This window comes from Podarcis tiliguerta, assembly GCF_965153285.1.
Source record: "Podarcis tiliguerta genome assembly, chromosome: 7".
In the NCBI taxonomy this organism is placed as follows: domain Eukaryota; kingdom Metazoa; phylum Chordata; class Lepidosauria; order Squamata; family Lacertidae; genus Podarcis; species Podarcis tiliguerta.
Window position 1 is genome coordinate 37,456,315 of NC_139540.1, and position 13,618 is coordinate 37,469,932.

The 13,618-nt window shown below is 42.0% G+C and overlaps 1 protein-coding gene across 3 annotated transcripts; it reads left to right on the forward strand.

The window, feature by feature from the left end:
- The first annotated feature begins 1,992 nt into the window (after positions 1–1,992).
- LOC310682440 (DGAT1/2-independent enzyme synthesizing storage lipids-like) lies at positions 1,993–13,112 on the forward strand. 3 transcript variants are annotated; one of them, XM_083451326.1, is made up of 7 exons: positions 1,993–2,152; positions 2,654–4,222; positions 4,717–4,881; positions 5,894–6,087; positions 9,601–9,661; positions 11,576–11,715; positions 12,806–13,112. In XM_083451326.1, the coding sequence occupies exons 2-7, from the start codon at positions 3,928–3,930 to the stop codon at positions 12,908–12,910; spliced, it is 960 nt and encodes a 319-aa protein (XP_083307452.1). In that variant the 5' UTR covers positions 1,993–2,152; positions 2,654–3,927; the 3' UTR covers positions 12,911–13,112. The 3 variants fall into 3 exon arrangements, with proteins under 3 accessions (XP_083307452.1, XP_083307454.1, XP_083307453.1); XM_083451328.1 differs by having other exon boundaries at positions 2,006–2,152; positions 3,908–4,222; XM_083451327.1 differs by lacking the exon at positions 1,993–2,152 and adding an exon at positions 2,185–2,569 and having other exon boundaries at positions 3,908–4,222.
- Positions 13,113–13,618: the final 506 nt, after the last annotated feature.

The following is a 13,618-nucleotide window of genomic DNA, read 5'->3' on the forward strand; positions in this document are numbered from 1 at the left end:
GTTGCGCTCTGTTTAGGTCTAGATGGAGTGTAGTGATCAGGTGGGATTGCTATGAGGAATTATAACAAATATAGAGTAAGCCATCTGTGTCAGCAATGAAAGCATTGCGTTGTCTGCGTTTAAACTATTTTGATATGATTCTTGATCAATCCACACCTCTGCATGCCTGTTCCATTTCTCTTTCTTCACCAGTCACGTACACTGCCAGTTGCTTCGCCAGGCAGGCATCCTGGGCCATAAAGATAGTAGGTAAGCTTCTTTGAAGGCCTTTCTGATATGTTCTGATATGTTAATCCCAGGATGTTAGGGCCAGGAAACAGATCTCACATGAAGGTGATAATGATCGCTGCCCTCCTGGCCATCCTTCTTATCATATATATTGCTTGTTTATCACATCTGGGGTTGCCAAATGCTCTCCTTTGTAGTTCTGTTCTTTGTTTACCCCATGCCTAATTAGTTTTGGTAGTTTCACTTTCTCCCCACATGGATTTGTTGAAATGCTCAGAAGAAATCTGATTGGTTCTTACAAACACTCTGTAAAAAGTTCTTTTGTGAATAAAACGACCTGGGCCGAGGGGGCTGGAGACACAGACAAAGAGAGATTATTATACGCACCCTTCCCACAGTCTTGCTGGTTCAAGCCTGTGTGTATTCTCATTAATCAGAGTTCAATCCTTCCTTTACTTTGGGAATGCCTCAAGTGGTGCCCGTGTGAGGCTAAGCTAAAAAGAAACATGTGAGGCTTGTAAAAAAAAAAAAAAAAAAAAAAACCTCAGCGTGTGAGGCAAAGCAAAAGGAAACCTCAGCAAAAGGAAACCCTCAGGATTGAACTCCCCTCGGAGCTAGCAACCTGCTATCCCTTGGTCGCGGTGGATCATCTCCTGCAAAACAATTCCCAAACTTAGGATCTCATTCACTCAGAACGAGCCCCAAAGACGTGCGTCTATACCCCTTCAGGTGAGATCATAGGAAGCAAGCTTTCACATGAGCAGGAAAAGCATAGGAATAATTTGTTATTTTTGCTAGCTCAGGCAGGGCATGATAAGCATCTAGCACCCTTAGTAGAAAAAATGTTGTTAGGGATTGCTAGACTGTGCCCCTGATTTCCAGAGGGGGGTACTTATGACATTAAGAAATGGAATGAGCTGGGAGATGCACTCCATAGACATCCTGAGGCATCTGTACAAGTTTTGCACACCTGGCATTTGTGTAGAGACGCAGTTGGAAAGCTCTCTAACGCTTTGCTCCAACCACCCGTTGTCTCTGTGAATGCTCCCACATTGTTGCAACCCCTAGCTGCTTTTAAAAATACCATAATAATGCGAATAAAGCTGGGTCAGCATGACTCAGCGGCTTGCAGCAGGTTGTATATATATATAGTGAGAAATGTTCGTTTGGGGCTGAGGCTGGTGTTTGGTTGGTTGGTTAGTGCTGGTGTGTATTCTTATTCAGTCGTGTTTTGCACAAAGACTTTTAAGAATAAAACTCTGCAAGGATATTCTCATGGACTCTTTTTGTGCCGACAAGGGTCCGAAGACCAGGCTGAGGAGTCCGAGGACCAGGCTGAGGAGACAAAGGGAGGTCAGAACCCTTTCCTTCTTTTTTTTTGCTTTTTACAAACACTGACAGATCAAACCCCTTAATTCAGGAAAGTACTACTACTCTGTCACAACGAATACCTCTCCCCTCAAAAATAGAGTAAAACAGACCACCATATGTGTATGTGATTATTGCTCTAAATTAAAGAGAATTAAAGATAGAGGTCCAATGGAAAAGCTTTTCCTGATGCAGCGATAGGATTTAATATTGTAATATTGTAAACAGAACATGTTATCAAGGTTTATGTATTGCAGCATATCAAGGTTTATGTATTGCAGGATATCTTGCCAAGCACATCTTGACCCCATAGCTTACATTTAATCAAAAAGGGCCACGACTTCCCAGAAGCAGCCTCCACAAGCCCTCCCTCTTTTTCACAATGCTTTGTTTCCTCATACAGATGGCACACCCACCAGAGTCTCTTTAAACCACCACATAAAGGGTCAAGTCTCCATAGGGGTGAAAATTAGCCAACGAAAAAGTGCACCAGACAAGCCTTCTGCCGCTCCCAGAGAGGTGACTGAAGTAAAGGCAATTTAGGCTTACCAGGAATGTAAGTAAACGTTTTTGTTCATAGAATCATAAAATGTAGAGTTAGAAGGAGCTCCAAGGGTCATCTAGTTATCCCAACAAAGCCTCTCAGCCAATTTGAAACCATACTGGACCCTGCTTCGTTTGCAAATGTGCTAGAACCTAAATAAAAAATACATAGCAAACGGAGGTTCTGTCCCCACCCCATGGTAGAAAGTACCCGATATACTTCTTTTTTACAAAAACCGGCCGTCTCCTGCTTAAGTACGTAGGCGCAAACAGCTCGAGGCAGCCTCACCTGCAGGCTCATCCGCAAGACTGCGAAGCTCCTTTTAACACCAGCGCGACTCCTCCCTAGCAGACGCTGCGAGCTTGAGGCTACCTTCACCGACAACCTGCTGCGAACAGCAGCTGCCGAGCCCCTCGGAAGGAAGCGCCGGTGAGGATCTCTGGCGGCCGATACCCATTTCCTCGTGTCCTCGTGTCATTCTTCTTCTTCTTCTCCCCTTCCGCCCTCCGCTAGCGACGGACGAGGTAACCGCAGAGGTGAGGCAGAAGGGCGCAGGGAGCTCCCCGGTCCCCCTGCGAAGCGCCCACGTGAGGAGCTGAGGACGTCCCGCCTGAAGGAAGCTCGGCGCGCAGAAGAGCTTGAGAGGAGGCGAGGCGAGGGGAAAGCGCGCGAGCGGAGCAGGGCGGGAGGGAGGCGAGGGAATGGTGGAGCTGCTGTGGCTGTGGAGCTGAGCAACTCTGAGAGAGCTGCTGCGTCACTCAGTCGCCCTCCCCCAACACACACAACTAGGGGACCTCCAGGTGTTTGGGACCCTGGCGTCTGTCAACTTCTACCCAACCCTCATTCCTTTTGCCAAGCCCTCAGGAGCACTCAGCCTTCTAGCACCGCCTGCGATCTTCCTTATTCTCCCATGTAGCGCTTTTTTCCTATTGTGAAGGGGAGATCCACTTCAGGGCTCCCCCAGAATGCCCCATTGGGGGACCTCTGCTGGGTGGTGCTGAAGAGCCCACCAGAGGCACCTGGCCCACATGTTCTGAGGACAGAAAATGGAACTCTGTGCTACTTGGGTGCTGCTGGCTTCACTCTGAAGCTAGGAGGACAAGTGGGGGGGGGGGACTTTTCTATCCTATCTAGCCCATTGCAAAGAGGAACTACACTGTTAAGTCTCCAGCCCTGAACTTAAGACACAATGGGCACCTGCACCCAGGGGGTGCCACATGCTGGGGGAAGGCAGGCACATGTGCCAGAGGAGCGTTTACCTGGGAATAAGCTTCCTTTTGCACAGTAGCACTTGCTCTTGAGTAAATATGCAGAAGGCAGCACTGTGAATATGTATAGGATTAAAATGATTTTGGATATGAGGTCCAAGCTATGCTTCTAGGCAGAAGAAATTTACTGGGTTACCATTCAGTACCTGCTCCATGGTGATAGTTACAACATCCTGGCACATTTGCTCACAGTATCGTGTGCCTGCTGCACGTCCCCTCCTTAATCAGCTGGACTCTACATACTGTTCTACCATCTATGGTGCAGAGAACTAGTGTTCACAGCCTCAGGCGAGACATGTGATGTAGATTGGCTGGTGTAGTTCTTGGGCAAGATAATTTGATTGTATTGCTAGTATCTCTAGAACAGGAGGAATATTTAGCAGCTCACAACTGGTTTTTCTGGAATGAAGAGATGCTTCAAGTTTTTTTTTGAGGAGACTACAGTTTGTGGTAGAAAGGGTTTCACATTGTTTTATTCTTTTTCTTTAAAAAAAAACAGGACATTATTAGTGTGAATAAATGCTACATACAACTATGACATACTCAACATGCCTTACGTATCTGATGGAAGAATGGATTTTTCTTGAATATCTCCCCTATGTGATCATCTGTTCAGTAGTGCTGGTGTTGATCAACATCCTGTTATTTTTTACAATTCCTGCATTTGTGCTGCTTCTTTTTTACTTTTCTTCTTTGGTCCTCTTCATCTATGAGAGGACACATAAAGTAAAAGAAGCTTATTCCAGTAAAGCATGGGATGGTGCACGACTAATTATAACATTCATGTGGGATAGACTTGGAAGATATTTGAATGGTAAGCATGTTTCATCTTCATCTTCTGATTTGTATGTTGCCTTTCCCTAATTAAAACCTTGCTCAAGGCAACTTACATCATGAGAATATTTACCATAATTACAAACATAACAAAACTAGTTATCAATGTTTAGCGCTGCTCAGCCCTTGCCACCAGGCAAGCGCTCATGTGCAGGGCAGGGGCGAGGTGAAGGAGGGTCAAGAGTATTGTCCGCGTTCTCTTGCAGCCAGGTGTTGCGTGCTGGGTGGGAAAGGGGTGCAGAGAATGCCCTTCACCCTCTGCTCCCCAGACCTTTCCACCGCTGTGTCAGCACTCACACAATGGGCAGGGGCAGGGCGTAGATAGTGTGTCATTTGACCCCCAAATTGTGGTCTCGAGGCAATGGCCCCCTTGGCACCTCACACTACACCACTGGAATCTGCTGTAGTTCAGTTACCCATTCAGAGTTACTTAATTTGAAATAACAACCCTTTTGCACTTTGTATTCCAAACAGGTTACGAACTACATGGCATAGAAAACCTACCAGATGGACCAGGCCTTATAATATTTTACCATGGAGCAATTCCTATAGATTATGGTTACTTTTTATGCAGACTTTTTCTTCTGAAGCGCCAAAGTTGCTATACAGTAGTTGATCGTTGTCTTCTCAAACTTCCAGGTGATGTTCTTTGTTAATTTAAAACTGATTTCAAGTAATGTGTGTAATACTAAAATATACCCCATTTTCCCCAAATGGTGTTAGGAAGCTTCAGCCTTTTGCAGCATCAGTTTCCTAGTGAGGAGCGGTTAATGGAGACACAGGTTAGTAGGTTGCTAACTACCAGCCATCAAAAGTTTTCTCTGCTCCTTTCAGGAAGCATTGCCTAGTCCTCAGTGGTCATGAAAAAGCATCTTATATCATTAAATTAAATAAACGAACAGAGGGAGTTAGAATCTGCTGGATGAGGCCAATGGCCCATCTACTCCAGCATCCTGTTCTCACAGTGGCCAGTCAGGTGCCTAAGAGAAGATCCAAGCTTGTGCAGGATCACTCTCCCCACTTGTGATTTCCAGAAACTGGCAAGATTTTATCTATTATCAAAATGGCAAAATCTATAAATTTCTCTCTGCTTAGCATCAGGGGTAATGCTGTTTACACTGGCTAGATAAGTCCTTCATTAGATTAGGCAGTTTTAATGCCTAGCATTAAATATCTGTAGCTCAAGATTCAGTGTTGTGAGTATGGGGGTTTAGCCTGCTTGATGCCGGAGTCCCTTCTGAGTTCCCGGGGTCCTAGATCCAGCAAGGGTTAAAATGAAGGAATCCATTGTTGAACTAGCTGGGCAAGCTTTTTGATGAGTTAATGGCCCTTAGTGTAGCAAGGGCAATTGCTCTGTGCCAGAGAGCAAATTGGTGGGTCCTTGGCCAATGGAAAACAAGCCTTTAATGAAAGGTTCTATGCCAGGTCGCCAGGTCATGTGACTGAGTGGACTGGGCTTAAGATCCAGTCTAAGTTCCCCCGCTCCCCATCCCACCACATCCTCAGAACACCCTTTTTGGGGTGACTTTCAAAAGCCTTTGCTCAGTCAGTCTCAGTTCAGCCAGGATGAGCAAGTTATGCTGGCATATCTTCAGCTGAGCCAGGTTTGGGGCTGTTTATTTGTTTATGTCTTCTTGTTTATATTTTATAGGTTTAAAAAACTTAGGTGCTGTAATGTGGCTTTTACCTGGACCACAGCAAGAGTGTGTAAATGTTCTAAAAAATGGTCATCTGCTGGCAATTTCACCAGGGGGAGTTCGAGAAGCACTATTTAGTGATAACTCATACAAACTTATATGGAAAAATCGGACAGGTTTTGCTCAAGTAGCTATAGATGCCAAAGTGGTAAGTACTATTCATATATGATTATACATTTCGACACTTCTGAATGCATATATGTTATCAAACAAAATAAGAAGCTAAACAGCTAGAAGACATGTTATGTTTTTTAACATAAAAATGTTGTTAATCAATAATCTAAAATTATAATTTTCATGTGCATGGGATTCACTTAATATAACTAAGATCCATGCTGTAAAATGAAGTAATAGCGATCTACCAAACAATTATATTTAAACTGTTACCTGTGGTTATGCCTGTTATCTGCAGAGAAGATCCAAGATGCCCAAGTATCGGTCTGTAACTGATTTCAGGGCTCGAGGCCACTGTCCTTCTGAAGTAACTTGATTATTAAGGGGATCAGGACTTGCGCTGGTCCTTCCATTTGCATTAATTCTCATTTCTCGGTCTGTAAGATCCACCTTGTGAAGATAAATCTCCAGTCTCTAAAAGAATCTTTTGAGGAGTTTTCCCATGTAAATATCACATAAATTAATGATTGCTGCATGCAAGCACTACTATTGTGACCTCTGTTTTCTTCACAACAAAAGGAAGACTACAAGGCACTAGTTAAATTTCAAACTTCAGCTCTGAATATCTTTATTGACTTTGATTAAACAAAAATATTTGAACCTATGTACATTTTATAGTTAATACGGTACAGTACAGAGAAACTATGGCCCTTCAGTTGTTTAGTTGAATTCTAACTTCTACAAGCCCCACCCTGCGTGGTCAGAGGTCAGGGTGGATGGGAGTTGCGGACCATCAACATATGGAAGGCCGCATCTTCCTGGTCCTACACACAGCTGTTCTGTACATTTCAGAGTTAAATAGTGGCACGCTAGAAATTCAAATTAAATCCAGACATGTGGAAAATTAAGCATCTTAAAAAAGTATCTTTCTGCTTCAAGAAGTGCTTTGAGCGGTGAGAAATAACTGATTAAAACATACCCATTTGGAATACTGTAAAAAGGTATGATATAATTCTGCAGAAGTCCGGCCCTTTGGAATCCCATTCTAGTGCAGGAGAGAAAAAAATGGTAAAACATTTTAAATGAAAACAATGGGTCTTAATTGCATTTTATTGTCTTCTGCTCTTGAAAGTGCTAATTGAAGTCTTCTGCTCTTGAAAGTCAGGAAGTGCTAATATTGACTGAATCTAGAAAATTACAACTACCCGATAGACAAAGATCATCATATTTTTAAAGGATATTTCCATTTCATAATTAAAAGATTGATTCTTGTTTTTTTTTTTAAAAAAAGTATGTTGCAACATGAAGCCTAGTAGTATTTGTACAGTCATACCTCGGGTTACAGACACTTCAGGTTGTGTGTTTTCGGGTTGCACACCATGCCGAACCCGGAAGTACCGGAAAGGGTTACTTCCGGGTTTCGGTGCTCGCCCATGCGCAGACGCTCAAAATGACGTCACACGCATGTGCAGAAGCAGCGAATTGCGATCCTCACAAGTGCAAACACGGCGCTGCAGGTTGTGAACGCTGTGGGTTGCGAAGGTGCCTCCTGCACTGATCATGTTCGCAACCTGAGCGTCCACTGTATTGTAAACCGCCCAGTGATCTTTGGATGGACAGTATAGAAATTTCATAGATGATAATAATAAATAATAGTATGAAGTTAGAATGGAGAGAAGATTTTTTGTTAAAGAGAGCACAGGTTATAACAAATAAAGGTATCATGTACACTTCAGCCACTGATGTTAAGTTTTACCAGTTTTGCAAAACTTGCTTCAAAACATGAGAAAGCCACACTACAAAAGAGGTGTTTGCTAATATGCCATGGGAAATGTTTGTGTGTCATCAGTTCTATTAAAAATGACAGTCTGTCTCAGGATATCCAGCATTCACTGTACATGCTACCTTCTCTATCTTTTAGCTCTCGAAAGTCTTGCATTGCCATCTTAGCTGATTTCTTGTTGCCATAGCCTCAACTACCAGAGTAGCCTGGGAGGATGCAGGCATTTGTTTCTGAAAATAATATATGACCTGTAAAAAAAGGCCCAAGCTGTTCACCATTTCCCTAAGCCAATTTGTCACATATTTATAAACAACAAAGATCCCCTGTGCTGCAAACAGAACAATCTGACAATCCAAAAGCAACACAATAGGCTAATAATATAATTACAACACTTTTATATCACTACTGAATTGTATCTTAATTTACAATCAGATAACATACAATATATACATGGTGACACCAACTAATATGAGTTAAGAAAATGTCCCGAAGTAAGGGATTTTTTGGCTAGTATAACATCACAAAGAATCACTCAAGCTTGAGGCAACATGCCTTCCAAGGTAAGTGTAAAGTCAGGCAAAGCACAACATATGCAGTGTTTTGCAGGGAATTTGTTGAAGGATGTTGGTGCCTCAAAAACAGCAGTCAGATTGTCACATATCTACGGCATGGTCTTCATATGACAAATGGTTACATAAAATGTCTACCTTAGGAACACGCATTACCTGACCGAAAGAGCCAAGGCTCCCCACCCACATGAAGAGGGCGGGAGATTATTCCTGCTCCTTTATCTAGTCTAGCAAAGCAAGTTTCATGTGATGTCATCACATTAGCAAGTTTTGCAATCTCTTGGCCAACCTTTGCAGAATGAGGGAACTTGCAACATGCCATATCATGTCTTTGAGCCTCAATGTGCAGTTTATAGAAGCTTTAGAAGGGGAAGAAGAATAAAAAAGAGAAGGGAAAGTAGAACTTTTGGTGAGGAGAGTAAAACAAGACTCCAAAAAGGGTCAATAAGTTGAGCTTAAATCCTGACAAGACAGAAGCACTATGGGGGAGCCATTCCTGTGTTTGGGAGACTGGTTGTGTTTTGGATAGGGTTGCAGTTCTGCTACATATTCTGGGGGGTTCTTCAAGATCCAGCTAAGGTAGGAGTGATTTTTATCCACTTCTGTTGGTCTGTTGTCTGTGACCGTACCTGAATTGGGATAGCTTGACTACAATTTTGAAACACTGGCAATTTTGACTATATAATATTGTAATGCACTATTTGTAGGACTACCCTTGAGGTTGGTTCAGAAATTGCAGCAAGTGCAGATTTCTAGAGCCTGGTTGCTGGCATCTAACAGTTGTGTTGAGGAAGCCACTGGCTACTAGTATGGTACCAAGTTGGACTGAGCAATATCTGGTTTTCAATATTGTGATATTTCATCAGCTAAACATTTGTTATATACTGATCTATCACAATGTATGAAATAAGGATGCAGCTATGTAGAGGCTTCATGATTTCCCCCGCATTGTGATTTTTGCATAGCACACGCACGCGCGCACACACACACACACACATTATTATTCACAATATATTGCCAGGTCAAATATATTTTGGAGCCAAGGTAGACTGTAAGAGTGGTTTGCCAGCTGGGTGGGAACTTACAGAATTCCTTTCTGGTAGCATCAGCTACCTGTGTGTATATTTATTCTCAAGATAAAGACTGAACTTTAAATATGCTAACTTAAACTATCACCTTTTCTCTCCTCCCTTAGCCCATCATTCCAATGCATACACAAAATGTTCGGGAAGGATTTAGGACCTTTGGACGAACAAGTAAGGCATGCAGATATTTAGCTTGTACTTTTAAAATGTTGTGTTCTCCAGCCTGCAGCTCAGTGCCTGCTTCAAAAGACTTGCATAGCACTTCCTTACACATGAAAATAAATCCTGTTCATTAAACAGAGTTGGGAAGCTTTTGCTAATGCGTTTGTTGGAGCAGCAAGCTCACATGCATGCTAGGAGCTTCATGGTGGGTCTGGACATTTGTTTTAATTTTGGTACTGTGGACTTCTAGTTTTAACTTAAAATCTTTAAAAACTATTCCTTCTCCTTAAGTACTGGGAGTCATCACATCTTGGCTATGGATAGAGTCAATTGGTCAGGATAACACAGGCAGGGCTAGGAAGCTTTTCCAACCAGCCCTGGACCTCACTGTTGAGCTCACCAGAAGAAGATAACAGCCAGTGCTTTCTTTTCGCTTCCCTTTAATTCGAAGGTGTTCAATGCAGAAACATTCTTCTCAGGAAAGAGAATAAGCAGAATATACTGCATGGCTCCACCACTTTCTCCTCACAGCTGAGAAAGGTGTTTTCTTGGGGCACAAGCCAAGTGCTCAAGTGGCTTTCTGCCTCCTTCTGCCAGCCCACACTTGCAGGGAACAAGCCAGCCTCAATACAAAGTGGCCAATAGGTTCTCTTTCCCTCCTTTGTCCTAAGCAGGGAATGAACCGCTGAGTAAGGGAGCCAGCTGGTTGGCCATCTTTTGCATTACCTCAGCAGCCACAAAAACCTCATCTCATAGCACCTAGTGCCCATGGATGCACAGAGAGCAGAGGAAATTAGTGGGTAATTCCCTTAAAAAGTTGGGAGGGGGCTCTCTTGTTTTACACCTTTATTTTTAAACTAAAAACTATGAAAAGCAACAAAGTTGGCTTCTGCCTGCTTTACCTCGTTACCTGAAAGAGGCAGAGCCCAAACACTTTGGAGAAAGATAGCTCATTCTCTCTCCTTCTGAAAAAGCAAATTCCCTTTTACCTTATGTGATATGGGACTGGAATGTGGCAAGAGCTAAATAGTAGTACTGCTATTGATCTCAGTGGAATATAGCTTTGAAGAGTTTAGTATCAATTAAAGCTCTAGCTAAAACCTTTATAGCAGGGGTCAGAAAACCTTTGCTGCAGGGGGCCGGTCCTCTGTCCCTCTGACCTTGTGGGGGGCTGGACTATATTTTGAAAAATAATAATGAATGAATTCCTATGCCCCACAAATAACCCAGAGATGCATTTTAAATAAAAGTACACATTCTACTCATGTAAAAAAACCAAAACACTGATTCCCAGACCGTCTGCCGGTTGGATTTAGGTGATTGGGCTGGATCTGGCCCCTGGGCCTTAGTTTGCCTACCCATGCTTTATAGCTTTTTGATTTGAATGTACAAAAGTATTAAAGATGTGTATAAACCTGTGCCTTTGGAATAGGATTGATAAGATTCAGATTAAAAATGAATGTACATATGGATATCCCAAAAACATTGAATTCAGAAAATGGTCTCAGGCATGCAGAACCCTTCACATATGTACAATGCTGCATATTTACCAACAGATGTTGTTTTAATTTCTGAAGAGCTACTTTCTTGATCTGCAATGGAAGCTGTAAACCTTAATTAGAAGTCTTTCTGGGTGCAGGCACAGCAGTGAATTCAAATCCACAAGGACTCCCTCAGTAACTTCCAACAGGATGCTTTTGTGTGCTCATTGAAGTAAACAGCAAAACCCTTCTAATCAGAGTACATCAATGTATGTATCCCAGCAGTGGAGCAATGGACTGATCCTAGTGAAAAGAATTTCTAGATTAAAAAAAATGATTTTCCTTATTATTTTTTTCCAACATAAAGGGCACTCACATTTTTTTAACAGAAAGAAAACTGATATCTTGCTTGTTTCTTTTTTGCCCTCTGGATTTTAAAAAGGATTCACTAAGTGGTGTTTTGAATCTCTTCGGGTTCCTTTTCTTCCTCCATATGGTGGATTTCCAGTCAAATTTCGTACATATATTGGTAAACCCATTCCATATGATCCAAATATAACAGCTCCAGAGTTAGCAACAAAGGTATGTTTTCTGCTAAACCAATATAAAACACCAAAAATACTGTTTCATTATAAATGTGCACTCAAAATATTCCTATTTAAGAGAAATGAGTTGTTAGCTTTAATAGCTGGTAATACATTTACTAAGCCCTCTATTAAAACAGTTTGAAAACAGAAAGCGTTTTTCTAAAAACATGTAGACTGCAATGCAGTATTGTCACCTTTAGAACTATATAGCTAAGCCATTTGGAGGTTAGAGCATTATTAAACATAGGCTCAAGTCCTAGAATTCTAGTTTTATTTGTACATGACTATTGCAGCCTTTTATTTGTTTGAAAATAATATCTATATTTGTTTGAACAGAGAGAATCTGTCACAAGGTTTATGTCAGGAGTGGGTAGAAAATGGAAACTGACCATGATCTGTCACCTGGGCATCTAGTACCTAGTGCTGGTTGCTATGATTTTCTTGCAAGGAAAGTTGGTCTGATCAAGCAAGGCATTTATTTTGTTCTTGATGAACAGTTTGTGTGTGTGTGTGTGTGTATGGTGACTTGACAAAGATTAGGTTGACCCTCATTTTTAGCTCCTGAGTATGCATACGTTATTTGCAAAGCAAAATGTGTTGAACTTTCAAATACGTATTGGTTAGAGAAACTTGAGATGGTGTTTTTTAAATAAATAAACAAACAGATAGTGTTATTGTTTTAAATAGCAGTTCAATGTGGCTTATTCTACTCAGTTCCGTTGACACTGGACAGTATATGATACAATATTGATGTTCATGTTTAATAGCTTGTAATAAGGTTATCAGTTAGGCATGTTACTTGACTACAATTGCCATAATCTCTACTCACCGGCTAAACTGGCTGGTGCTGAGAGTTGCAATCCAATAATTTCTGGAGGGCATTGGTTACCCCTGAATTAGGGTGAGGCCAGATCCTAGTCGTCATCCCCATGAGCTGAAGGAGTTCAAATGAGGAATCATTGTTTGTATATAGATTTGTAGACTTCATATGCATTTCACTATAATTTTTCAGGTGGATTAATTTACATGCCCATGGAGCTGTAGTAGTGAGATGCATAACTTTCCCCTCTTTTCCTCATTTTCAGAGCAAGGCAGCACTCCAGGCATTAATTCAAAGACACCAGCAAATTCCTGGAAACATCTATGATGCTTTAATGGAAAGATTTCACAAAGAGAAGAAAAACCCCTGAAATGAATTATTAGTAAATTTCAGCAGTTTTTCCCATAATCAAATATATAAACTTTGTCTCAAATAACTTCAACAATTCCTCCACATTAACATTGAGTATAAATGATCTGCAAAAGGACGTTATGTACTGAAAACAGAGATGATTTATGTACTTTTGTAACCCAATAAAAAATTTAATTAAAAAAAAATTTGAAAAAAAAATCGGTCTGTGTCCACACGAAGTCTCTCATCTGTGACCATATATCAAAATAATATTTCATAGTTCTCTTCTCGTTATGATTTCATTAATGTGCACCCAGTTCCATATCTTCCATTTCCTGTTGTGTTTACTGTGGTTTTCCATCCTGATTTTTTTAAAGCCCTTCCATTTACACTTCTTCCATTCTTTCCCCACAAAAATCCCCAGTCTTGAGGTAACACCTGGCCAGAGTTTTAGACTTAAATACCGTATTTTTCGCCCTATAGGACACACCGTCCCATAAGGCGCACCTAGTTTTTTGGGGGGGAAATAAAGGGGGGGAAATTATTTTTTTCCCCCAGGCACGGGGCTGGGGCGAGGGAAGCCCAAGCTTCCCCCGACCCCAGCCCCCAGAACAGGCAACTCTCCGCAAACCGTGGGAGCCCAGTGCCGGGCTCCCGTGCCTTGTGGAGAGCTGCACCCAGCCTTCGGCATGCAGGCAACTCTCCGCAAGCCGTGGGAGCCTGGCGT